This window comes from Magnolia sinica, chromosome 14 (assembly GCF_029962835.1).
Source record: "Magnolia sinica isolate HGM2019 chromosome 14, MsV1, whole genome shotgun sequence".
Taxonomy (NCBI): Eukaryota; Viridiplantae; Streptophyta; class Magnoliopsida; order Magnoliales; family Magnoliaceae; genus Magnolia; species Magnolia sinica.
Window position 1 is genome coordinate 4,455,726 of NC_080586.1, and position 13,849 is coordinate 4,469,574.

The 13,849-nt window shown below is 40.0% G+C and overlaps 1 protein-coding gene across 6 annotated transcripts in view; it reads right to left on the reverse strand.

The window, feature by feature from the left end:
• Nucleotides 1–10,395: 10,395 nt before the first annotated feature.
• Nucleotides 10,396–13,849, reverse strand: part of LOC131226171 (probable inactive DNA (cytosine-5)-methyltransferase DRM3) — a 55,884-nt gene continuing 52,430 nt past the window's right edge. For 5 of the 6 annotated variants that reach the window (XM_058221905.1, XM_058221903.1, XM_058221900.1 and 2 more), the window contains one exon: nt 11,198–12,638. In XM_058221905.1, coding sequence (XP_058077888.1) covers nt 11,337–12,638 — 1,302 coding nt within the window. In that variant the 3' untranslated portion in view covers nt 11,198–11,336. Of the gene's footprint in view, nt 11,087–11,197; nt 12,639–13,849 lie in introns of those variants that run through there. The other variant, XM_058221902.1, reaches the window with a different exon arrangement.

The window sequence follows — 13,849 nt, forward strand, 5'->3', positions numbered from 1 at the left end:
TGATAAATTTATCTCCTTTGATTTTGGAATAATGCCCTAAAATGATATGGAAAGAAGGATGGACTGCGCGATACATAATACATACATCAAGGTGGGCCCCACAGTAACCCCACGGTGAGGGCTGTGTACGAGGCCCAAAGTGGTTTATATAAATCATCAAATCCATATATATAGCTCTTCCCACCTTAGATGACGGTACTCTAACAAACATGTTATTCAAGTTAAGGTGTACCACATCAAGTAAATTTAGAAGTTTTAGGCTGATTTTACAATGTTTCCTCTGGTTAGGCCCACCTGAGTGTTGGATCAGTTTTATGTTCCGGATCAATGACTTATATGGGGTTTTTCACCTGATGGACGGTGTGGATTTAATCTTCATGAAGTCGTGTATCCACGTCATCGAATCGTCACACCCCCGTGTGACTCCGCGTACTCGGGCAACCGTTTTCACATTTTGCGCTTAAGCGGATTACGTCCGAACCCGCCTGGACTATAATCTGTCCGACCAGGGGCTCACCTGGGCCCACCGTGATGTATCTGTTTATCCACGACGTCCATTCATTTTATCAGATAATTTTAATGTATTATGAGAAAAATCAGGAAGATCCAACGTTCAAGTAGACCAAAAAAAATAGTAATCTTGGGTTGCATTAAATGCAAGATTCATCTCTTGTGTGGTCCACTTGAGAGTTGGATATATCTCATTTTTAGTTTCATGAATTAAAATAATCTAAGAAAATGTATGGACGGCGTGGATAAACAGATACAATACGATGGGCCCACGGGATCCCCTGGTCGGACAGATTATTGTCCAGGCGGGTTCGGACGCAATCCGCTTCCATTTTGCGGAAACCCGTTAACAACTGCACACGCGGCAGGTAAGTATCAATCAGGGCCGTTCATATAGTGGGCCCTATCATTGATCGCCTATGTTTCAAAAATCACACCTTTGATAATCCATTCTATCAGCTTTCTACACTCCCGTGTTGAATGTTTCACCCTTAGCACTTTTGTTTTCTACCGTTACTTTGAAGGCTACTGATCAGACGGCTGAGATAATATAATCCATGTTTATTTTGAACGAAATTCATCCAAAGTAATTGAAACAAGATGGACGGTTCCAAATGATAAGCTACTTTGCCACGTCAGTATACTTCACACACTTATACTGTTGATAAGTACGCTCTCTTTGCCATTTTTGATAATACAATGTACAAAAGAAAGGGAATTATAAATTAGTACCTACTTATTCTAGAATTTACATTCCAATACCTTCTCAAAAAAGTTTTCAGAAAACTCCCTCGTTAGTCATTAATGGATATAACTATCGTTACGTTGCCTTCTGCTAGCATCCATCCAAGCAAATTGATCAGTGGATCAGGTGGGCCCCACTATCATGTTTATGTGAATCTAACCTTACTATCTAGTGCTTCATCAATTATTAGACTAAAGACCCAAAAATCAACTGTATTTATCATTAAGGTGGACCACATGATTCAGAGTATTGTTTAGGGCAATGCTCACCCTCCAAAGTTTTTCCAATAGCATGGCCCATATCAATCATTAATGGGTATTTTTTTTGGAACATGGGACTAAGATATTGTATAGAATCTAATGGTTAGAGTGAATTTTCTATAGTCATCATGGTAAGCTGTGTAAAAGTCAATGGTGGACATCTGTCTCCCAAATCTGGGATGTTAGTATAGAAGTTAGCTTGATTTTTTGTACGAGGGTGTAACATGGACTAAATATCTAATGGTTAGAGTGGATCTTACCTCAACAATCTCATTCAACATGATCTAGACAATCGCCTCCATGGATTAGTCATCGGGCAAAACATCACTACTAAAAAACAAAGCAAAGGCTATGGACCATGGGATATATATATATATATATATATATATATATATATATATATATATATATATATATATATATATATATATATATATATATATATATATGAGAAATTCACCAATTTACGTCTCTGATTCCAAAAAGCAATTAGACCATAATTTAAGTGAATACACAGCAAAAACAGTTGTGAAGAGACAGTCACTTTTGATTTTTACAATAAACACCATGATAATTATATGAAATTCACTCCAACCATTAAATGACATATCAAAATTTAAATTCAAAGACTAAGAATCAGTTCCATTTGTGATTCAAGTGGGTTATGTTAAGGTAAATATTTAGAAAGGGTTTTGTTGTTCTATACTCTATTTCCAATCACATGGTCTACCTAAATCACGAATGGAGGTGAGTTTTGGACCCTTGCCCTAACATGGTGTGATGAATTATTCAGTGGTCGGGATAGATTTTACTTAAAAATCACAGTAAAAGCTCACCCAAGTGGCCTATCAATTAATTAGATAACTTTTTGAAAAGATATCCAAACATAAGTAGTTTCTCGTAAAATTCTATATACCCAATCAGGTGAAAGTAAGCAAAACTACAAAAGTTCATGAGCAATAACTTTATTGTACAAGTGCTGGGTGTGGGACCCACAAGGATTTGTGTTAAGGGCATCCAACCAGTCCATCAAGGTCTCTTCATAATGAATGCCGGACCCAAAAATCAGGCCAATCCATCATGTTAGCCGCCACTTATTTAGAGGGTTTTTAATATTTGTCCATTGTTTTATATAGTGTGGACCATCTAATGATTAACCTGATTTTATTTTTGGAGCATTACATGGTCATCAGTGGCATATACACAACACGACAGGCACATCATCATAGCAAACAAAGAACAACCCTCCCACTGCTAAATTCACTTGGGTAATTGGATGGACCTGATTTATGAGGCCTACTTTTATGGTAGGATGCACACCTTGGTGGGTCCCACACGGGTTACCCCCACCACACGCATCACAAATAGCATATGCCGGAGGCGGATTGGCTAGTGACTCTGCCACTAGGCAATGGCTAGTGGTCTGTGCCTTGTGGGCCTAGCTTGATATATGTGTTTTATCTAGGCCGTCCATCCATTTTTTTCAGATAATTTTATGAACTGAGCCAAAAAATGAGGTAGATCCAAATCTCAAGTTGACCACATTACAGGAAACAGTGTTGATTGAACGCCAACTGTTAGAAACTTCTTGGAGGCCACAAAAGTTTTGGATCAAGCTGATATTTGTTTTTTTTTTTTCCTTTTATCCAGGTCTGTATGACCTAATCAACAGGTTGGATGTCAAATAAAAATTACAGTGGGCCCTAGTAGGTTTTTAATGGTGGAGATTCAATCACTACTTTTTTCCTGTGGTGTGGCGCACCTTAGATTTATGTCGGCCTCAATTTTGTTATCAAGCCCATATATAATCCAGAAAAATGAATGAACGGTGTCGATAAAACTCATACACCATGTTGGGGCCCACGGTCACCACTGCGTACGATGGAGCCTGCAAATAGAATAAACGGTGGGCCACTTGCTCTTGCTCATCGGCACTGGTCATGAACAGACGGAGGTAATCCCAGCCGTTGAGAAATTGAGATGGATCAAACATGAGGGATAAAAATAGGCAAATACACGTGCACACGTTGTGTAGAATTCTAAGAAGAACATATTGCACACGTCGTTAATCCAAACCATTGATCTGATGGGCCCACTAAAGATGTCAGATGCCCAAAAACTCTCTAAGAAGAACATATTGCAACGGTCCACATTCATTTAGAAAAAAAGGGCCAACCCTTTGGATGGCTAGGATTTCCAATGCCTGTTTTTTAAATACACCTCCCATCGGCAAAATCACCTTCACCCGATCTAGAGGTTAGTCATGCGCGATGTTCCTGTCCCTGATTCGACTCGACTTACATTCAAACAGAGGTACTAAGTACGGTGTGCGTTTATCAAAGTTCATTAAATGGTGGCATCTCGTGTACCGTATGCATTAATTCAGACCGTCCACATCGTGGGCTTACTATGGATGGACGATAGCCCAAAAATCACACTTATCACTTGATCTAAACCGTCCCAATTCAATGGCCCACTCAGATAGTTAATATCTTCGGACCAGTGTAATATCTGGACTACTCTACATCCACAACGGGCCCCACGGTGGGCCATATCCATCAACGTACATATGTGCCACGTGTACGCCCGTGATTCTCTAACCTTCGAAGTGCAAGCATGAGTTTGTGACAAGAGCCGTGATGTACTTTTTTAATGGACGGTTATGATAAAAGTAGAAAAAAATGCCATGAGAATGGCGCGAGGGCAGATTAAAGAGGTGGATCAATGGCAATAGGCCATCTTGAAAGATCTGAGCCATTCATTGTGTGGGCCCAACTGTGGACATGCCCTGGCCAGTAAGTCAGGCTAGTCAACCCTTCAGGTGGCCCACACCCATATGAGGAAAATGAACGGTCTGAAAGCTGATGGTCTGTAGTTCACATTCATGTGTGACCATCTGATTAGTGGAGTAGTCAGGCTTTCGGAGGATGGAAGGCTTATATTGAGCCCAACCTAATAAACGGCCAGGATTTTGCATGCCGCGGTTCACATCTTTAATCTCTCCTCGCGCGAGTCGCAGTAGCATTTCTCAGAGACGAAACACAGCTTTGTCGTGTCCACGTTCTACGGTGGAGAATAGCATTGTTGACCACATTCTACGGTGGAGAATAGCCTTAGAGAAAATATATGATACGTGGACACCATCTTAGCGTGTTTTCAAATATGACATTTGGGCCGTTGATTTGGTAATCCACACCGTTGTTATGTTGTGTACCATCTTGGATTGACTATGAGTCAAAAGTCTACTTTACAGGACAATCTTAGCCTTTTGATTTCTGTCCTACAGGTAGACGGTTAAGAAGAGAAATCAAACAACATTCCATATTCAACTGAAAAAACGTTATTATCGGATGTTGAATCTTCCGATGTGAGAGATTTTTCGGACCTACCCCATCCACGGTGGGACCGAACAAACTGACGGTCTCAATTACCTAACCAACGGTCCAGATTGCCAGACACGTCCACGCATATACAATTTCTCGTACATGAGTCTTCATCTACAGAGAGGTCACGATATTCACGTGTATGGCACTATGATTTCATGGATCATGGTCCCATGGCATCTCAGCAGTATCTGCCACGCGTCGTAGACGTAGTCAACGTACGTGAGCATGCATGGGATGCCCAAGGTGATCATGGCCCCATGTTGTTGATGGGACTCCTACTCTGGAAGAGTGTGATGGATGATACACAGGCCCTAGAAATTAATACAAAACCGCATACGTAGCATATAAGTCAAATAAAACCGTTTAAATTTTGGTTCCCAACTTGGCCGTCACATGAACCAAATATTACTATTATTTGATTATCTAACCATTGGATTGGTGGACACTTATTGAATGGTTAAAATGAAGATACTGAGGTTCCTATTTCAACAATCAAGTGTCCACGTTTTACACCCTGATCCATAGCTAGGTGGTAGACTGGGTGAAAGATTCCTCGTTTCAACACTGAGATCTTGGTATCAATTCCCAGTGGGAGTTGCTAACACTGAAGTGTGAACTTACAGTGGGTGTACTAACAAGCCAACCCAAAAAAGAAAGACACACAACCTCTCTCTTTAAACTCCTTTGAGTTTGCCACTGAGCCATGAATATAGACCCTCCATGAATCGTTAGGATTGCTATATTTTTGGAACGGCCACTTCGGAATAGTGGGTTCGATTTAATGGGTTTAACTTAGTTAATGTTGTTAAGCTCAAATTTGGGTGCCGTTGATTATGTCAGGGTCGAATGTAGTCCGATGCGAACCAACACTTTTAACTCTATTCATTGCAATAGACGGTCTCATGACCGAGAACCTTAAAGATTGGTTGTCTATTCTGTCGATCAAAACTAAATAATTTATGAAGGGAAGAGTTCATCCTTTCATGAATTCTTTTTCACCTTTCAATCAAAAGTGCATTTTACAATCATGTTTGTAACTGTTATTCAACAATAATACAATAAAGATAAAAGATTCAAGAGATAAGAGAACTAAATAAAATCAAATAAGTCATTAGTTAGGCTTAAGTCATGTATCATTTCAAAAGCTAAGGCCTGTTAGGTTATCATCTTTGACTCATATTGTACATAAGAGGCTCGTTGGATTTTAAGTAATTTGATATTTCAAATATTTTTCAAAATACACCATAGTCATTTGATATCATAGCTATAGAGATATTTTCTCTAGAGGAATTTTTATTTCCGATCCCAGCCGTTCATCGACTTCGATAATTATCTCGCAACAGATAAATGGTTGGAGAATTTCAAAAATAATAATAATAGAGGATTGCAATGTTTCGAATATCTATGTTCTCTTGTTATTTCTTTATTGTTCTATTGTAACCAATTACGTTTATTTAATATGAAGGACGTGTGCAATCCCAGCATGAATGATTTCTAAAATACACCATAATCATTAGATCCCAATCTAGATTTTGTGGTCCTTTTCGATATCCACACCAAAAAAATTCGCTGTAATTAGTGTCGAATCATTTAGAAGCTTTTTAGAGATTTTTATTATTATTATTGGATCAATGTCATTTGGAATAATCTTGATTATTGATGTAAATTAGTTAAACTCCTCATTTGAGACCGACTCTTGAACTGTAATCTTCTCTTTTACAATGTAATACAGGTTTTATAATCCACTCTCTTGTGTTCTCTTGCAATTTCATTAAGTCCTTAGTTTTTGATAGTTTCTGTTGCAAGCATGAAAAACACATTTAAATAGCTTTGGAGCATTGTATCAATACCACATTGACTAAAACTTGACTGAGTTTTGGAGTTAATCTAACCTGGTTGAGTTAGATTTTTTAATCTATAAATAAAATAATAGATGTATTCCAAAATAACTCTCACACCCTCGACTGAGCCACGCCAATGACCGGATGATGGGTCCCGGTGTCATCAAGGGCTGAATTTCCTTGACCAAACCTATGATCATTGTCATGTGTGCTCTCATCAGGACTTAAATAAAGTTAGGCATTAACAAAACTGATATAATTGCAGGATGAAATATGTAAATGAAGATTACATGACACTTACAGGGATGTTTGTTTTTTTTGTTTTTGTTTTTTCTCCAATAGCTACCATAAATGATGGTAGTGTCTACATATGTGGGCCCCACCGTGATCTGTACTTGAAACCCAACTCATTCCATCAGTTGACAGAGACCCAGAAATCAGCATGATTGTAATTCAGGTGGGCTACACCACAGGAAAGAGTGGAGAGGAGATGTCCATCATAGGTTTGTGTGCGGGGCCTACCATGCTGTTTGTAAGCCATCTAACTCGTTCATTATGTGAGAAGGGACAGCTCAAAGATTAGGCCATTCCAAAACTCAAGTGGGCGATACCAATTGATGTAAATATTTTATGACTGACTCTACACCATTCTTGATTGTGTGGCCTATTTGAGTTCTGGATCTGGTCGGTATTTAGGATGTCCCATTTTCACAATGACATAGATATCATTTGAAACAAAATTGAAATAATGTAGAATCTTAATTTAACCATGTGTATAAGAAAAAGAAACGATTAAAATCTGTTTTCTATTTCTAAGTTAATCTACAAAAATGAAAAAAAATAAAATTATTTGACCGTTGACCTTTTTAAATTTCCACATAAATTCATGGACAAATCAAACACAATCAAATACCTAGTTTTCCATTTCAATGGATTACAAATTCCCATTTGATATCCACGAAATAGGTTCCGCCAAACACACTCACCCTAAATTGTGTGTTGATTCCTACCATTCAATTCATCATCATTGATAAAAGAAGTGGAGCAAAAGTATATAAAAGAAAACAATAGACACCGAGAGTTTCCAAAGCATATATCCTTTCAAAAGTGTCATCACACAAAGCATCTCCCCTTGCATCAAAGGTATCAAAATCACTCCTTAACACTGTCAAATCACATTCATTACACTCCACAAGAAACCCTTCTCTAATTCAAGATTAATTATCTTAAAGCTATGTTTTAAAATACTAAAAATTGGGGTTTAGATTATATAATAATATGCTTTTGAGACCTTTCACTTTCTTAATGAAAACAACATAAATGAATGGCATGCAAGAGAGATATGATAGAGATCTGATAAATGGCCCACCTTAGACATAAATAGTCAATGGCCCTTTTTCTGGAGGTTGAATTATTGAGTTGGAATATTGTATATACTTCCACATCTTTATATGACTTTGCCATCCACAAAGGATTATTAAAAAAGAAAAGCACATAAACCATCTTTCCTTTTCAAACTTTCCAACCTGACAAAGATCTTGATTTGAATGCAAGCAAGAAGCAACACTCTTCAGCTTGTCATGACACCCACATTCTCCTTTCCACTAAAGAAAGCGCATTTGGTGGGCCCTTCATCTATCAGGCCACTGTGTGTGTGTCGAATATGAACCATTGGAAATTCTTTTAGACCTTCTAATTTCCATTAGTGGCCCATTAGCCTACTTATTCCCAGGTATCACATGCTAACATGCGCTGAAATTGTCACATATGGGTGGGACATCAGAGACGTGCATCAGATGGGCCCTACCATGTTGATGGTCTAATCCAAAAATTGGGTCGGCCCACTCATCAAATGTGCCGTATATGTTTGTTGGATGTGGATGGTTGTCAATTTTTTTGGACTCCCCCTATCTTCACTGCAGAGCCTACTAGATGGACGGCTTGGATGTCGCATAAACGTGCCGACATGTACAATATATAGAACCTCATCTGTAATATGGTGGCCAAAGGGGCCCACTGTATTTTTAATCTTTGGAGTTGCATTCATATGATTTTGTCTAGCATAAGCTTGCATTACACTAAAGTCGCTCCATCATTGAGACGATCACAGCCAGTGGCTAATGGTGGGCCCCCATGGATGATGGCATGGGCCTCTAAAGTGTGCCTTCCCTCTCCTGTCCTTCTCCTAAAAGTCTTGTGGGCTTTAAGGATGCCACGTGGCGAAGCGACGGGCGTTGGTTGAGTTTCGCAGGAGATAAAGCAAATCACTATGTGCCATCATTTAGTGCTACTTACAGATTGAATGTAGACCTCAAAGTCTATAGTCAGTGTCAATCCATGGGGCCCACCATAGATCATATGTCAGCATGGCCAGGACTGAACTAATCCCAACCATCTGAGTCATATCCAACTCGGGTGAGTTGACCCGATTTTCATCATGAACGACTCATACTGGTAGCACAAGTTAACCCCCTGACTCAAATCGAACGAGTTAGGACGAGTCACTGAGTCAGAACAAGAAAACCATGATGGCAATACATCTGGACTCACTGAAATATGATATGTTGAGATTATATTGGACCGTTTACTAGATGGGTCTCACTGTCGATGGAGGATATATAATAATGCAACTCCCCAATTGGAATACTTTAACATTTTAATTATTTTAATGTGGACAGTTTCTGCTTCTACGATCGTTGCGCTGTCGGCCATTGATTCTAAAGTCTAGGATTTTTCTATCTTAGAATATTTTTTAGGACGCTACTTCATCATTGTATTTCATCACATCAACCATTACACACCATATAACAATATGTCGGGATGTATCATAGCCAACCTCCAGGGTCGAACCCATTCGCAGAGCTTTTAAAGGTTGGGCTGGTTGGGTTTTCGGGCCACAGTTCGACTCTAATCTTAAGTTCTTGGGCTGGTAACGAACCTAAAACTTAAGCCTGTTTATTAATCAGGCTAAGCTAGGGCTATGTCTAAGAACCCATCAGCCAGACTGAGCCTGGCATGGATAATGGCCCATCATGCATACCACACAACCAAAATCTTTTGCTATGGTGTAGAAGCATGGATAGTTTATTGGATTTAGTGGATGCTGCGCATGGAGAAACATGGTAAATGAGCATTCTACTCAAAGTTGGTGGGACCTACTTAAATTGGAAAGGGACGGGGTGCATCCCAGTGGCCTTTTGGGTGAATGGACGCTCCATCTGAGAGGTACTATATGACTTGTAGTCCACATCTTTCCATAGCATGCAGTAGTTTTTATTTGTGATGATGGTCCTACCATGGATAGAGACGGTCCAAAAAAGAAACAGAAGGAAAAAAAAAAAAAAACACTCCCAAATTGGAAGATCCGAGTGACGATGAATTTGAACCGTTGCTGTACTTCTCTTCTTAACCATTACCAGGCCACAAATCAAAATATTAAGATTGTTGTATCCAGTGCGTTATGAGGGGTGGGCCAACCACAATGAGAGACAACATACCAATGGTCAGGACTACGGCAGGCCCCAGTTATAAGCACCGAATCTGCAGGGGCCGTATCAATATCATCGTAATATGAAGCAGAAAAAAACATTCAGCTAGGCTCTGGATTTCCAGCATGAATCTGATGTCAATCAAATCCAAATGGGACCCACATGAACAAAATGTGTTCTGAAGAGCAATATAATGGATATATTTCATTACATTGATCTTATTACACTCCATAAGCTTATCTTGGGTTTTCATGAATTGCTTGTCCGTGTGTGTGTTTTTTTTTGCTTGTCCCCAGATTCATCTTCAACATACATTCCTTAACAACAATGCCTCACATTATCTGACTTAGAAGTTTTTCATGAATTGAAAATTCTCTTCTCAACAGGTAAGATGAGATGATAAAAGTGATTCTTGAGATTGATGCACAATCTAAAAGGTGATTAGATCCATTTCCCTACCATTGACATGGGTTGGCCATTTCCCTAGCGACTGATTGGATGTTCCAACTTAAACAGCACTGCAGCAGCGCAAGTGATGGCAATTGTCCTGGTCTCGTACACCAAGGAAACTATTCGCAGACATGCATCTGCCGAATGTGAGCACCCTACATGCATTGACGGCGTAAGATCGGCACCATTCATTAGGCAGGCCCTTCATTAACCCAAAGGCCCAGCTGGTCCACTCAATTGGAGGGCAACACAATTTTGAAATGGGGAGGGGAAAAGGACTACCTTCAATGTACATTGAGCACCAACCTGACGAGTAGACTGACTATATTTTGGGTCAAGTAAACATGGGGTGATTGTGCTCAGTACGTCAAATGTACAGCTGCAAATAGCATTCTTCTTCCATCATCTGGTCCACGGCTCCATCAGAATGACATAGTCAGCTTCTGTTTGCCACAATCAAAAGGCTGGGGGAAAAAATCAACTGCTAACAAAATGTATGTGGTTTGGAATATTCAGATAGATCAGCAAACTCATTTTCTACTGAAATTCCATCAAGCCCAAATGGCAGAAGCAATTCAATTCAATAGCGAAAGGCTAATCATCGTTACCTGATGATCATGCTTGAAATGTTTTAGAGGCACAACATAAGATTATCATCAGTTCCTCCCTCCTGCATCCCTTACACGTTGCCAAACGCGTACAAATTCATAAAATAATGAGAAGTCAACTTCTGCCGGGTTCTCCCTATCGACAGTTATTTTTGGAGTTCCAGAAACAGGGGTGCATGGGTTTCCAGCAAAGACAATGTCGAATCCGCCAAACTGTCCAATCAAGCTTTTAATCTTCTGACTTGAAAGCCCCTGAATGTCGTCGATCAGCCTCAGGACCCCAGTTTGTTTGGTGTCCTGCCACCACTTCTTTTGGATCTCTCGATTTACTCTAGAAGCTTCGACGGAAACAATGCATTTCAAGCGTAGCCCAAGCTTGTGTAGGGCGACTGCCGCACCCCCAATCCCACTGAATAGCGATAACATGCTCACACCATCTGGAAAGATGTCCTTCAGGGGGGAAAGATGATATCCCAATGTGTCTGTTTGGAAGCTGTTTTTGAGTGATCTAAGTCTCTCCGCTGGTGGGCATTCCCCAATCTGAGTATGGCCTGATGGGTAACCCAACATGCGGTCCACCTGATCAGGCTCGATGGGGCTCAATTTATACTGGCCCACCCATACCAGATTCAATGTCTTACATTGATGAAGGATGTTCATCTGCTGTTCCTTTGAAAGCACCCCTCCCGAATCCACCAACATCCTTCCCAGCCGCTCGCATATCTGAGAGATACCTGTGGTTTCAGAGCTGATGCAGCTCAACTGTTTTCTAGTATCCCATGATGGCCACCATTTCTTTGTATGTGGGAGCGCATCTTCAATTGTCATTGGTGGACGCGGAAGAATATGGAATCTATTGCTAGTGGGAAGATTGTGCACATAGCCTTCTTTCCTAATGAAAGCCGAAAAGAACTGAGAATTTACATATTCTGGCTCAGCACCATGTAAAAATTGAGATATCTTCCTCCATGACTCTTGGGAGATGTTCGCAACATTCCCGTAGAAGAAATATGGGGGTTTACCCACCAGCTGATGAGGATTTTTATTGAGTATGGGCCGTTCTCTCATTTCGAATTTAACAGGTCCAATTTCTTCCGCTTCGCGGAGCTCTCCATATGTTTCTGTTTTAACCCCTCTTGCTTCCGACCTGGAAGTTCCAAAGAAATTGAATTTTTCGTCTTCAGGGTCGGGTTTTACCCTTTTTCCCTTTTCCATATTGTTGAAGTCTCTGTCCCTCGCACGAGGAATGGCATTTGAGCTTGATGACTCGCTCTCCTCTGTTTTTACAGGAAAATGCCGTTTTTTGTTTTCATTCCATGAACGGTGCTTCATCTTATATTCGAATGAGTCCTGCACAAAACCAGAGAGAAGGCACTCTTGAGTGAACAAATCCCTGCTCAGAGAAATGGATTGCCATTAAGCATATAAGCAGAGCATATACATGAATGGAATGCGGAACATGATTCATGTAGCCAACCTCAATTAGTTGGGGTAAGGCTTAGATGATGATGATATGCATGCATGGAATCTCTAATCATATGGCCATGTTTTGAAGTAATTTTCTTAATGGAGCCATTAACACTCACCCTGATTGATTTGCCACACCCAATTCCCATTTAGGCCTGTTCAGACTTCAGATTGGCTGAAACGCGAGCAAGGATATGGAGGGCAATAGAATCTTATGGAAGGAAACCTATCAGTTCCATATTGTTTTATATTGAGTGGTTTCAAGTGTCATTTTCCATGGATTAGATGTAGATTTCCTAATACTCTAATTGGATTGGCAATCTTCATTCATGGACTGCCTGTGATGTGGGAATCTGTAGTCTGTGATACTATAACCAGTACTTGCACCATTATAACAAATAAATCCCTACATCAAAGACCAAATAAATTTTATACTTCGTACTTGGATGTTAACTGCAAAATTTGCAGGACAATCCGAAAGAAACACACACACACACACATACTGCAAAAATATGTTTACTACCCCCTTAGTGGCCAAAAAAAATAATCAATGTATTGCATATCATTAAAAAACCATGGATGATAGTTTAACAGTCAACATAAACCCATAACTTGACAAAATCCCAAACTCCATGCATGGCTGAAAGGCATTGAGAAGACCCCAGAACTTGACAAATCTAACAATCTGGCATTAAATGACCTCAGAATCTTCAAATAAAACCCCATAACTTCATATTCACAGAGAAATCCTCTTTCACATCCAAAATACTATTGTCTCCTTCAAAGCCTTTCGGTCTATAAAAACCCTATCAAAACTCTGCTTCTGAAATGGGGGGGGGGGGGGGGGGGCGCACTATCTAAACTCTGCTTCTGAAATTGCTGCTTCTTCAGGATTCTGAGATGAGCTGCGAGACACTGCTGAAAAATGGTCTGAAAATGAAGGAAGAAAATGTTGTCATTGGTGGTCACGAGGTGTAGAGGAGATGTGGGCTCTTCTCAAATGGTCATCTCATTTCCTTCACAAGAGAGGGAAACTGATTTAACCCCTTATTTCATCGACATCAATTTCCACAATCTTGGGGGATAGTGAGGAA